Genomic DNA, 14102 nt, shown 5'->3' with positions numbered 1-14102 from the left:
CTTTCTTCGTGTATTCGAGAGTGTGCTTCAAGAGACATTTAAGGAAGTCAAGGGTTCTGTTGCTTCGCCGATCAAGGGCATTGGAACTCGTAGGAAGACATATAGGTATCTCGAAGCAGGACGCCAGAAAATCGTCTCATGCGTTTCTGGTACAACGTTGGAAGACACTCGTCTTCGACAGATTCGAAGGCGAAGGAAGCGGAGATGAAGACGCAGGTTTCACGATCGACGCTAGTTTGTTTCCTTTTTGGCAGTGGCGTCACGCGTTGAAATCACAGTCGATGGGTCACAAACAGACGTTATCCCCCGCAGGACGGATCAGGATAACGTCACAGATTCGAAACGAAACGTAGGAAGAGCGCGGTTCCGGAACTTGGCACGGTTCTTCCCTCGTCGCCAGTAGACGACTCCTCGATGGCTGACTCAGATCTTCCTGAAATAAAATTGCACCGACAGGTGATCGGTTAATGTTGAAAATTTCAATTAAGGAACAATTGACGTAACAAAAAGGATAAATATGTACGCGTTATGTGAGTACACACATTCGTGAATGTGTACACGGAAAGAACGATTTTTCTAATATACACAAAAAGGATAACGGTTTTACTAGATCTGAAAATAATTTTATTGTAGCATCAAAATAATTATGTAGGAATTTCAAGCATAATGAGCAATACTACAAAAAGTTTTGACATTCTAGCAATCAGTTTAAGTGTCCTACAAAAATATTTTGAGTTCAACAAAATTATTTTCAGATCTCTCTCTCTTATATTAAATTTTTAGATGTTTCAACAAAACCATTCTTTCTTATAGCATCCAAAAAATATTCTGCCATTTAACGGTTCCGTGTTAATGTTAGAAGATTTTTCATTTATATACAAATCAAGAAAATATTCTGCAAAATAAAGAAGGAATTTGTGCTGGATTTAGGATTGCAATTCTCTTAATACTAGAAGAATGTCTTACATGTACTGACATGCTGCACACGTAGCTACGGTAACACGTAAATGACAAATTTTTAACAATAAGCGTGCTTATTTGCTAGTATTTTGTATATCCTCTTATTTCAAAAGGCTATTCCTATTATAATAGAATTTTTATCGAGAAATTTATTTTTGATCATAGCTCATGTGTCCTCATTTTTATAAATGAAGATGTGTTATAAATACACGCACCTGATTAATGTAAGACTTTTTGCTTAGAAAAAATGCTAAGAGGAATTCTTATTGGTAGAATATTTTCTTTGAGAAAATTTTTTTAAATTTGAAGACGTTATCTTGTAGATTAAGACATACTTTAAAAGCCATTGATAATATTATTCTTAGAGATTTAGAATTCTTCAATTTATTATATAATACACAGAAAAATATTATTCTATTACTGAGAAAAGTGAAATCAATTTACTTTCTTTCTTTTAAGTAACGATTGTTTTTAACAAAAAATATTTTCTTAATTGTAATCTTAAAATATACAATATACTTATTACAAATTTTAGAAAAACTCATTAATATGTACTCAAAACAAGAATTTATTTTCTCTTGAAAAATATTGTAAAAATGATCGAAAGAACGACTTTTTATACAATAAATAAATTGAATTTGTTTTAATTTAATAATCTTGATTGAAGATCAAACTTATTGGAATTCAGAATATATATTTTGAATAAAGATACTTATGATGAACTTATAATAGATTTGTGATAATAAACTTTTGGAATACTAAAATAAGTATTTATTATGTATGCATACACAATATATATAGACATTTTCAAAAGATTATTCTTTAAATGTTTTTTTTTTTAATTTAAAATGCTTAATACAAAATTGTTCCTTTTTAGAATCTTCAAAAAATCTTGAAGGGACGATAAGATATGCGTACAAATATCAAGAAAGTTATTGAAAATACGATAAAAAATCTCGGAAAATATTCAGGAATGCTCTTCCAAATATATTAAAACGTAAAAAAAGTAAAATCATACAATTTTTTAACCATTACAGAAAAGTTAATTTAAATAATGGTTTTATAATTGTGTATGATCATCATTCATCATATGCGATAATAAACTGTAACTTGTGTACCATATATTTCCAACTTGCTTTCGGCATATATCGAAAATAAATAATACATAAAATTAAATCTTATTTGCAATGACACAAATAGTTCATTAAATCTAATGTAAATACGTAGATTAACTTATAAAATGGTTAAATTAACGATTGCAGTCACGACTTTACGTATCTAATTAAGTAAAACCAAATCATAAAAGTACTAAACTATAAAAAATAGAAAACGTTTTGACTTTAATTGTTATCATATTAGAGAAATTGTCCGAAGCAAAAACTAAATTGTTATGCGTAATAACTCTTTGAAACTTGTGTGATATATCCAGGATATTCCATTTTATTCCATTTAATTGTACAATTTTCTTTAATTACGAAATATATTAATTGATTAAATCATAAAAATAATGAAATATAAAAATTAAAAAAAAGGTTCTAACCTAATAATGATAGAGAAACTGTGCAAGGTAAAGATCATCTTTACACGTAATAACTTTTTGAAATTTGTATGATACATCTCAGATTATTTTATTTAATCATTTAATGACAAAAAAATTACGCTGAGACAAGATGTACAATCTGATCTCCGAAGTGGTAACGAGTGGTTTCCGCGATTTGAAGGCATCATGACGCAGCACGCATCTCTAAAAGTCATAAATCACGAGTAACTGAAATCGATTTTCCCCTCGATAATCAAATTTTCACACGTAACGAACATCGCGTAGATTGCCGTCGTAGATTGACATTGGGATATTTTCTCTGTATTTTCGCGGATATATCTCAGACCTGTTGGAGAAATCGTGAGTAACGGAAGAAGCAAGCAAGCTGTGTAAGCTGGTTATAATGGATCTGTTTTTCATTTATTATCAAGCACATCGCAGTGCACTTTACGCAGCGATAACGAAAAGAATATGTCAATTTCTCGAGGAGAAATAAATGTTTTTGTGAAAAAGAATATTAGATTCATATTATATAATAAATCACACGCAAAAGCTTTAGAGATTTCTAACAAATTGTCGGAAATCTTGAGATTACGGCAACTCGAATAAAGAGATATTTTGACAGAGATATATCTGCGGAAACATTCTTTTATTATTTTCAGCGATCTTAAAAACATTCAGGTACCAAGTTTCTTAAATCGCAGTATTTAGTAGAAATTTTCTTTTTGCGCTCACGTCGGTAACACTGTACAATAATTATTCTTGCAAAAACGTGCCACAATGACACTCAAGGACAGTTCTGTCTACCAAATTGATACTTCAAGCAACTTACTTGTAGTTTATTTGTAGAAAATTACTTGTAGTGTAGTTTACAACCATTTGGATTACAAAATTCGAAATTAAAAAATAATTAAATTGTTTAAACAATTAAAATTAAAATAATTAAACTTTTAAGATATATTGTTCGATAATAATGTATTTAATAAATAAATTTCATCGAAAATTGAGATAATTCCTTCTTTATCAAAATTAATTAAATGTTGCATTAATTAAAAAAAAGTTTAATATCTCTAAAGTTCTATAAAGAAAAATTTATAAAATATTCTCTTACAACTTTAGAATTAAATATATTATTAATAACTACGGTAAGTCATGGTAGCAATAATATAGATATAATAATATCTTTTTCTCTAATTGTAAGAGATAGAACATAAAAAATGAAAATGTTTACGTTAATAGAGAAAATTTTTCATTTTTCATGTTTTCGCTTTAAGAAAAAAATTGCATAACCACGATACTCATATGCATATCATATTATCATGTGCAATAATAAAAAATAATAGTTAGCATATTATAAATGTCCATTTAAAGTTACCTGAAGAACAAATAATTTTGTCTATTTGCGTCTTTTATAGAATAAATATGTCTTTTCGCGAGCATCTCGTATATTGTTACATATCATGTTTATTATTTATGACAAGTAACAAATTATGAAATTTTCATAAGAAAATCAACATCGTGCGATGTGTTTGCCCGATAGTCAAGTGTTTGATAAGATTATATTGTTACATATCATGTTTATTATTTATGACAAGTAACAAATTATGAAATTTTCATAAGAAAGACCAAAATCAACATCGTGCGATGTGTTTGCCCGATAGTCAAGTGTTTGATAAGACTGAATGAGCTACATTTACGTAATATTAGCCCTAGGTCAATATTAAATTTGTTCATTTTAATCGTACAAATGTTTTAAGTCTATCAATTGACTGTAGGAGATCTGAGAATCTCTCTGTCCTGCAACTAATTAACACACTTAAAAGATTTGTCGTGCAATACATGTAACATTAGCTTTATGCTGGATGAATCCGGAAACGTACGACGATTCGTGATTTGCAACTCAGAGTATTACATTGTTTCAGCAAAATCTTTTTTTATCACGGTTTATTTACTATACGTTTTCTGTACCGATCTGAAAGAATGGATGAAATCCACGAATAAATAAATAAATGCGATTTATTGTAACCTCTATGATAAAAGATACATTTATAGTGTTCGTAATATTGTGACAATGTTACGTAGATAAAAAGACATTATGTCGCTGTTGCACTCAATGGAAAATTTTAATTAAAATTTATGATGGTAATTAAATCGTCATTATACACCGGGAAGAGATATTAAAAATTAAAGAATAATAATAAACTTCCCAGGTCAAGAATATTAAACATTTTTCGATGAGAATGATGAATCATTTTATCACTTCTGTACAAATCTGAGCGGGAAAATAACGTTTATCGCGAAGTGAGCCTTAAAGAGTAATAAACGATAATAAAATCATATTCTTCAATTAACTTGAAACGAAATCTAAAATATCATTTTAATCCGAGGCATAGTTAGGACAATATTAACGAGTAATGTAGAAAGTTGGAAAGTTGCGACGAATGAAGAAATCAGCGGAAACGTCCAGAGATACGTCAATAACGTTTCCACCGTTACGAGAAGACCGAGGGATACACCGTTTTCAACGACATGTCAAAACACATCCAGAGGGAAAACGGATTACGACGAATGACAACATCGCTGTCGCGGACTTAATGTCCATTTCTCTGTAGATAAACTTTAATCTCGGTTTAATTCACTGTTTATCCTTTTCAAATTTTTGAAAACTAGAAAAAGGTAGAAAGTAAATTATATAAACCGAGATTAAAGTTCATCTATATAAATAAGACTCATGTCAATTTCTACCAATGCAGATTAATTTTCATTTCGATTCAATTTACTCTTTTCTAGTGATTGGAACTAAAAAAAAAGTAAATTAATCCGAGATTAAAGTTAATTTACATTGATATAAATTGATATAAATCCTTTACCGGTTTTCTTTTGCTTTCGAAAGAAAGTAATTACAATTGGTGGAAAATATTGATCAAATCACTGAAGAAAATATTTGAAAAATATAACTCGACGTGTAACTTCCAAATTACATGGCGTTAAGCCCGATGTCACATTACGTATTGCAGATTGAGAATTATGAATCAGAAAACTCTGCTAATTATATCAAGCAGAATTCCGGTTACGAAGACTAAAATTTCAGTAGAATTAGAAACTTCAGATTTGTTTAATTTCAACTAGGATTTCAATTACTCCAACCAAATTTTCAGTATAGAATTCAACCAGTCAGATAATTTCAATTTTAACCCATTTCGTTCTAATTGACTGAATTATAAGTTTCAATTCACAGTTTTTATTTTCCAATGCAGTGACACAGGTTTAAAACTCACATATACTATACAGGAAATAAAAGAAAATTGAAGATTATTCTATCAGTCAAGTAAATTTAATTGTAATTAATAAGATTAAATTTAATCCAATTTGTAAAAATGATTGAATTCTAAGGTCCAATATGTAATCCTTAATGTTCAATAAGTGTATCATGGATTTTATACCCGTTTCAACTTTAATTTAATAAATTACTTTCATCTCAATTACTTTTCATCCTTCTCTAGTTCTAAGAATTAGACAAAGATAAAGAGCAAATTTTAATCGTAGTTCATTAACTCTTTCATTTTTTTTTCTAGATTTAAGAATTAGAAAAAAATGAAGATATGTTCATCTGAGATTAAAGTTATCTATTGATAGAAACAGGCATTAGAGTGAGATTCCATTCCAAAGAACTCAAGAGAATATATTGATAGAAATGGGCTTTAGAGAATTAAAGAGCTCAAAACAGGATACTCACGGTGCATTGGGTTTTGGATCGTCGTCGTTGTTCGAGGAGACTGTTCGAAGCCCGGAATCTCGTTTGCTTCGATATTCCGGGATGGAAGGACCGAAGAAAAGTCTCGAGGCGACGTTGACAGTTCTCTCGCGCGGCGTCGCCTCGCGTGGAAAGCGTCGTCTCGCGTCGCCTCACGTCGCACATACGCAAGCAAGCGAGAAAGCACTCGTGACGTCCGGACGCTTATAGACGGCCTTGAACCACGTGAGGAAGAATTCGGGGCCTGCTGGCCACGGTCCTACCGGACACGCTCCTTCCCTCGTAGATTCCGATTTCGTCTTCGGCCAGACGAGTCGAAACGTTTCCTCTCACTCGCGCATGCTGTCACTTGATGTGTTTACCATCTCTTAGTGGTAAAAAAGAGAGAGAGAGAGAGAACCCATCCGACGCCGTTCCGTGCATCGGCGCGTCTCGGCGAACGGACGACCCTGCAGGTAGACAGACCGGAAGAGCGCCGTCGCGAATTTTCGGACGGGTCGCTGACACTCGACACGGTCACGCGCCCCGGGTAAACAGAGGACAGGAGGAGGAGGAGAGACGTGGCGGAAGAGGGCGGTGGGGTAAAGCACAACACTGTGTACGAAATTTAATATGCAGTCGCTCGTGTTTAAATCGCCGCCGGTGCGAAGGGAAATAATCCGCGACGCGACGCGACGCGTCGAAACGGATCGTTCGCGTCTCACCACCGCGACTTACTCTTTCGCGTGAGATCTCAGAGTCGCGAGACGCAGCAGCTTCCCGACGCAAAACAGCTACTCGCGACGGGCACCCGCACACTCACTGACAACGCTAGACGGCGGCCATTACGGGAATGAGTCGTCGCGGCGGATGCACGAACGCCACCGCACGGCGGCAGCTCGAAACGGGGATGCTGTGTGTGTGTGTTTCCCTACTCCGTATGTATGTTACATACATTACACCTGCCACTTCACTTGGATTCGAAAGGAGCCAAATATTTAAATTCTTGAAATGAAATGAAAATGAAGTAAGCAAATGCATAATTTCTTAGATCAAAACCTAATAAATGTGTGATAGTTTTGTAATTTTTACTTTATTTCAAGATACATAATCGATCCCCCTGTTATCGATCGATCGATTGCCTGCCATGAAAAGCGCGCCGTTTTCAAGGATTTTCAAGCTAGTAATCAAAAATGTCTATTACTTATTTGACACAAGATATTTAATATTTTTAGTTAGCCATTTTTATTCGTATCGTATTAAAATATATTGCCCTTGCAAGAAAAAATAAAATAATTTTAAAACTCAACAAATAGAAAATCTAGGAAACGATGGCCGATAATAAATAGAAAAAATATAATGGCCTTTAATAAGCTTAAATAGAATAAAATATTCAATAAATATAGAAGATAATTTTACATAAATATATAAAATTTAAAAATATATTCAAGGAAAGAATAAAGAAAAAATTGTATTTTAAATTTAATCATTTATGGCAGTATTAAACATAAGTTAACTACAATTAAATCAATTGATTAATTATAAATTACTTGTTTTAAGTTTCAAGTTTAAAAATAGTATTAGATACATATTATAATTTATATTAGATTTCTGTAAAACTTTCTATTTTGATTTGTATCATTTTTTCCATTTTTAATTCTGTTCTCTATGTTCTATTTGAATTCGTATTTTTTTTCGTTATTAAATACCGATTATATTAAAAATATTCAATATGATTCATATATGCATATATTATAAAAAAGTTCATTCGGCAAAATCGGATTTTAACTATAATCGACTATACCCTTATACTACATAAATCGTATAATGTTTCACTTTTTGTGAATTTGGTGTCGCAGTCTTTATTTGTAGACCGTATTTTATTCTATTCCAACAATTGACGCTTACAATTTTCAAATCGATTATTTTTTTATGGAGAAGATCGACGAACTTCATTGCCCATTCGTTCGCTTCATGAAAGCATACGGCGGCGTGGGAATCAGGATAAGAGAAACTGTATCACTCTCTCGCGATTTCGAGGGACATTACGCGGAACGCGCGTAAAATTAATTTACGGAAATTTCTATTCCGCCCTGCATGGCAGAGCGGCCTTGTCTCTATATACTGTGTCGAACAAGTGCCACTTGTGTAAAATGAGATGAAAGTGTGAGAATGCGCATTTTCGTGTATATATATGTATGTTGTACCATATATGTGCCTTTCACCGTTCGTCCTCGTGCAGACTGCTATTTAACTTAATTGGTGATGAACTTATCAAATAATTTGTATTTAACTTAATATACATATAATATTTTGTTAATTTGAATAAAAATTGTTAATTATTATTAGATGTAGTTTAAAAGATGGAAAATATAGATTATAAGGAATGAAATATATAGCTAGAAATTTTTTATGATCAATCTTTCCGCTGGATGAACTAAATTATTTCGAGAGCGACTTCAACTGCGATTAATTAACTTAATTGGCAGTTAATTTGTCAAGGTAATATTTGTTTTATTATTAATATAGACAGAATTAATAAATTCTGTTGTTTTTGCTGTTTATTCGATCTAGTGAAAATTTTTCTCAGAATTTTTTATATACGTAAATTCTTTAATATTTTTAAGATTTTTATTATAGCTATAAAATTTTTGGGGTAAAATCTTATAAAATCTGAAAACTTTAAAGTATTAAATTTTATTTTCAAAACTGGAAAATGAGGAATATTAAAATCTTCAAAAATAGTGATTTATTGCGATGAAATACAAGATCTGTTCGCGTTGCTTACACTTTTTGCACTCACAGAGGTGCGTTCCAAATTTCAACTACCAAGTAACCATTTTTCCATATTTAGGATCCAATTCTGATTGGTTAACCAAATCAGCTACTGCGCATCTTCGAGTCGACTGAGTCGAGCATAACCTCTGGTTGATTGAGTGCATTGAATGCACATGGTTATTTTGAGCACGTTTATTGTTGTAAAAATATTGCAAGTTTTAAAATAAATTTAAATTATTAGTAAATATGAAGTTTCGCAGTAAGTATATCAAATATATCATAAAAAGTAAAACTTTACATATTTTATAGAAGGCTAAAATAAGTTAAATGTAATAGGTTATGTTCATTAGGATTCAATCGATTCAATCTGTCTATATCTTTCTAGTAGTAATTAATAATACAGACACAATTATGCATTTATTGTTGTTTTATTATTACATTAATGTAATTTTTCTAAAAATAAAATTCTCATTTTAATATCATTGCATAGATAAGCAAAGTAAGCGCATGCCGGCGCGGAAGAGATACAAGATTGAGAAAAAGGTTCGTGAACACAACCGCAAAATGAGGAAAGAAGCTAAGAAGCATTCTAAAAGTCAGTGCTTTAATTTATCAAATATAAAGATATACATTTGTATTTTAAATACTTTGATAAGTGCAATTTTATTTTTGATAAAAGTATAGTATACCCCGTTCTTTCTCACCTCAAATTTTGATAAAAATAGACTTATTCAACCCTTTTTTGCACGAAATGAACGAATCTGGCAAAAAAAGTGCCGCTCTACCCCCAGAACCGAGATATTAAGCGTTAAAGTTGATGACTGTTGAGATTAGGAAATCTTTCGTTCATTTCATGTAAAAACGCATCGAATGAGTATTTTTATCAAAATTTAAAGAGAGAGAGAGAGAGAGCGGAGTATTCTATACTTTATTTTTATTCAGGAAAACCCAAGATAGTGGAAATACCAAATCAGTGTCCATTCAAAGAGGATATATTGAAAGAAGTAGAAGCAATGAAGAAGCAACGGGAGGAGGAAAAACAGAAGCGGAAAGAGGCGGCACGTGAAAGAAAACGCGAACTTGCCAAGGATGATCTCCAAGGGTTGGTTAAACAGGCTGAAAATAAGCAGTTGACACATAAATTGATAGAAATAGGTTCTGTTCAAACAAAAAATGTCATTGCTAAAGAAGAAAATTCACTTAAAGCATATTACAAGGAATTCAAAAAGGTTCTAGATGCAGCTGACGTTATTCTTGAAGTTGTCGATGCTCGTGATCCATTAGGAACACGATGCAAAGAGGCAAGTTTTATAAAGTTTTTGTTGTAAATATAAATGTATATTAATCTATTAATATCTAACATCAAATAAGGAAAAAAATATACTAAAACAATGAGAAAAGAGTTTGCTTTAATTAATGGTCTATATTTCATTTCATATTTAATATGCAGAATCAATTTTACTAGGCTTTCTTCAATTACAATATTGATATTAATACATATGATTTACTTTTATCCCATATATAATTTTTTAAAAATATGTATTCATATTATTACTGTGGCTGATAATCTAGTAAGGTTGAAATGTTTGACATATTAAATATGAAATAAAATATAGATTAATTAAAGCAAGACCTTTGATTTGCTCATTATTTTGACTTATTTTTTCCTATTTGTTATTAATTACAATACGAGCTTTGTCATTACTTTTGCCGTTATTAATATCTCAATACAGGTAGAAGAAACAGTCCGAGCTGCAGGAAATAAGAGACTGGTGTTGGTTCTGAACAAAGCTGATTTGATTCCCAGAGATAATTTAGATCAATGGCTAAAATATTTGAGAGCCAGTTTACCTGCCGTGGCATTTAAGTCGTCCACACAAAACCAAGCAAATCGATTAGGTAGAAGAAAATTAGGAAAGAAAAGAGAATCCATGATACAGAGCAACACTTGCTTTGGAGCGGAATTACTCCTGTCGTTACTCGGAAATTATTGTAGAAATAGTAATAATGTAAAAACGAGCATTAGAGTAGGTGTTGTTGGTTTGCCAAACGTAGGAAAATCTAGCGTTATTAATTCTTTGAAACGCAATAAAGCGTGCAACGTAGGAAATATTCCAGGTATAATTATTTATTGCAAACTCTTGTACCAGTTATGTCGTTTGTTTTAGCGATTGTATTTCCAAGTTTGTTAATTCTTTTAATTAAAGAAAATTATGATAATTTATAATTAATGAAACATTTGTAATTAAGCTAATTAATTAATATTTGTACATTTATTGATTCAATTTATAATTTTTTTTTTTAATTTTAGGCATAACAAAAACGATGCAAATTGTTCAGTTAGATTCTAAAATAAAATTGTTAGATTCTCCTGGTATAGTATTTGCTAATTCAGATGAAAATTCTGATGATACATCTGTAGCTCTAAAAAATGCAGTAAGAATTCAAGCCTTAAAAGATCCTTTTAAGCCAGCGACTGCGATTTTGAAAAGAGTTTCGCGACAACAGATAATGGAGTTGTATGATATGCAAGATTTTTCAACGCCTGATGAATTTTTTGCTATGAAAGCAGCACGAATGGGAAAATATAAGAAAGGCGGAATACCTAATGCGACTGCTGCTGCGCGCGGTATTATTGAGGATTGGAATTCTGGAAAAATCAGGTTTGTTTTATTATTTATTCCAAATCTTTATACAATGATAAATTTCTAATATTTAAAATATTTTTGTTAGATATTATACAGTTCCACCTGAACAATCGGTATGTCACATATCCGCCGAAATAGTTAGTCAAGTAGCTAAAGAATTTGATATTGAAAGTTTTGCTGCAGAAGAAAGAATGATGCTCGATAATTTCGCGACACATTCTACGAATAATCCCACAGATTCTGCCCTTATCAACAGTACAGGGCCTGTCACGACGGCAATGGAGATCGAAATCCAAAAGGATGCGGTAAGATATAAATATTTGCAATTTTATCGAATATATATGGATAATATATTGAATATTTATCGAAACTTGTATGCACTGCGAAAATTATTTTATGTAATATTTGGCCGTTATGTTGTTGCAGGAATATAAAGTGCAGAAGAAATTAAAAAAGAAGTTGCAAGATATAAAGAAGGATAAGTGTACTGAAAGGAAAAAGAAACCAGATCCACTTTTCGAGATTGAAGGCAATCAAAAATTAAATAAACTCAAGAAACTTCTATTCAAAAAGGAAAAAAAACAACAATTGAGAAGAGGTACGTAAAAAGATAAAAAGTAAGATAGAAGATTAAATATAATATTTAATTTTTTCAAAACATTGCTTCTCAATTTCCAGAAAAAGCTACTGTCAAGTTAACGGAACAGCTTGAAGGAATTAAATTTACTTCTGATAATTATGATTTCAATATGGACTTTACAAATGCATAGGTATTGTAATAAATATAGTACGTATCTATGGTTATCAATATTTTTTTATTTCACGAAAGCAGAAAACAGTTAGGAAATGAGAGCACAACTAGTTACGCGATTGGTACAGAGCAGTCTATCGCTGCAACCTCAATTAATTAACAGAACATGACAAATGCCAATTCGGCAAGAACAGTAGAGAAAAATGAAAAATACAACCAAAAGTATGAAAGCAAGCGAGGAGTTAGTTAGAATTTACTGTTTATGCGTTACTTTGTTCTAAAATAATATAACTTCGCAAAAATGATGAGATGGAATTATGTATTATATAATGAATTATATAAATCTAAAAATATAAATAGAATAAAGGTTTCTTTTTTCTATAAATAAAATAAAAATATGAGTTTAATTCTTTTTCCACATCCCGAGTCCCGGCGCAGCGGTATTTGAAGCTCACAGTCAATGTAATGATTGCGGCACAATGGCTACGTTACACCGTGAATTTAGGTCGCGGCCTATCAAATTCGACATAAATTAGGTTCCTCGCTGTAAACACTTGAAAAATGACCTAGTCTGACCCTGGCCGCGCAGCGCTTGGAGTATAACAATTTTCGTAGATTTAAAAATATTTTGTGATAAAAGGTAGAAGAGTCAGCTAATCTGTCCAAAAGTACGTTTGTCTAATACAAGGGTATAAAGATTAAGCTCCTACGAAGTACAATTTATCGAACTTCGTATAGTAGTAAATGATACCGTTGATGGATTAAACGACAAAAATTTTCTCAATTTTTAAATGAATTTCAAATACGGCTGAAAACGGCTTTTTTGGCAATTTTGAGTTAAGATATCTCGAAATCTTGACGTGATAGAGCAATTCTGAAGTCAGATTCAGCACGAAAAATTACATAAGAAAACGTTGTTAAATCCCAATCAACAAAATCATGTAAATCTGTGTTATCACATCAATGTGAATTTAATTATTTAAATGTTAAAATATAAAGAAAATGCATGTTGTTTAAAATAAACAATTTCCAATGTGATTATTTGAAAATGGAATAATCGCAATGTATAAATATATACATACAAAATTATTTAGAAAACAGTTTGTTTTGGAATTTCATGCGTTTTAATAAAGTAAACTTACAATTTTATTATAAAATAAGTAATACACATATGCCCAATATATAAATAATGTTAATCTGCACAAGAGAATAATTGTATATGACTACTATATGATAACGAGTAGATAAGTGTTCTAGCATTGTTAAGTTTTGTTATGCGATTGATACGAGTTAACTATTAAATATTACACGAGAAACATAACTAAACTATTATTTATTATAATGTGACTATACAAAGTTAAAAAAACAAATTGAATTACTGCACTTATAAATTAGTCTTTTTATAAAAAGTAAAATTACATTTACTACCTTTTTTGTCATGTTTTAGCTATTATTTATTTACATTTAAATTATTTTAATTTGTTTTATATTTTCTTTTTCAAACAACAATTTTATGATATTGCAGTTATCACATAAAAATTATCTTCTAAAAATACATGTGTACAGTTTTACCGATAAAACGAATGTAAAAAAAAAGTATGTATAAACAAAATAGATAACATAAAACGATAACATACCTATATATATATGATAATATATAATTATGATAAAACTGTATCTGTTAGATATTTC

General features: G+C 30.9%; 2 protein-coding genes across 2 annotated transcripts; one reads left to right on the top strand and one right to left on the bottom strand.

Annotated features, from left to right (window-relative positions):
* Positions 1-278: 278 nt before the first annotated feature.
* On the bottom strand, positions 279-6443 carry LOC108773572 (uncharacterized). Its single transcript, XM_018539420.1, has 2 exons — positions 6237-6443; positions 279-433 (listed from the first exon to the last, which is right to left on the bottom strand). The coding sequence occupies exons 1-2, from the start codon at positions 6417-6419 to the stop codon at positions 287-289; spliced, it is 330 nt and encodes a 109-aa protein (XP_018394922.1). The 5' UTR covers positions 6420-6443; the 3' UTR covers positions 279-286.
* A 2711-nt stretch (positions 6444-9154) lies between these two features.
* Positions 9155-12718, top strand: Ns1 (Nucleostemin 1). Its single transcript, XM_018539419.1, has 8 exons — positions 9155-9270; positions 9502-9606; positions 9954-10312; positions 10745-11129; positions 11323-11674; positions 11745-11964; positions 12086-12257; positions 12338-12718. The coding sequence occupies exons 1-8, from the start codon at positions 9258-9260 to the stop codon at positions 12427-12429; spliced, it is 1698 nt and encodes a 565-aa protein (XP_018394921.1). The 5' UTR covers positions 9155-9257; the 3' UTR covers positions 12430-12718.
* Positions 12719-14102: the final 1384 nt, after the last annotated feature.

This window comes from Cyphomyrmex costatus, unplaced genomic scaffold (genome assembly GCF_001594065.2).
Source record: "Cyphomyrmex costatus isolate MS0001 unplaced genomic scaffold, Ccosl1.0 scaffold214, whole genome shotgun sequence".
NCBI lineage: Eukaryota > Metazoa > Arthropoda > Insecta > Hymenoptera > Formicidae > Cyphomyrmex > Cyphomyrmex costatus.
Note: the sequence above shows the minus strand (reverse complement) of the source record. Positions and strands in the feature narration are given on the sequence as shown.

Excerpts from the sequence above, each read along its gene's own strand:
- LOC108773572 (XM_018539420.1), bottom strand. The coding sequence starts at position 6,419 with ATGTGCGACGTGAGGCGACGCGAGACGACGCTTTCCACGCGAGGCGAC. Across the intron at positions 434-6,236 it reads GATCCAAAACCCAATGCACC|GAAGATCTGAGTCAGCCATC; the intron begins GTGAGTATCCTG and ends ATTTTATTTCAG.
- Ns1 (XM_018539419.1), top strand. Across the intron at positions 9,607-9,953 it reads AGCTAAGAAGCATTCTAAAA|GAAAACCCAAGATAGTGGAA; the intron begins GTCAGTGCTTTA and ends ATTTTTATTCAG. Across the intron at positions 11,965-12,085 it reads TCGAAATCCAAAAGGATGCG|GAATATAAAGTGCAGAAGAA; the intron begins GTAAGATATAAA and ends ATGTTGTTGCAG.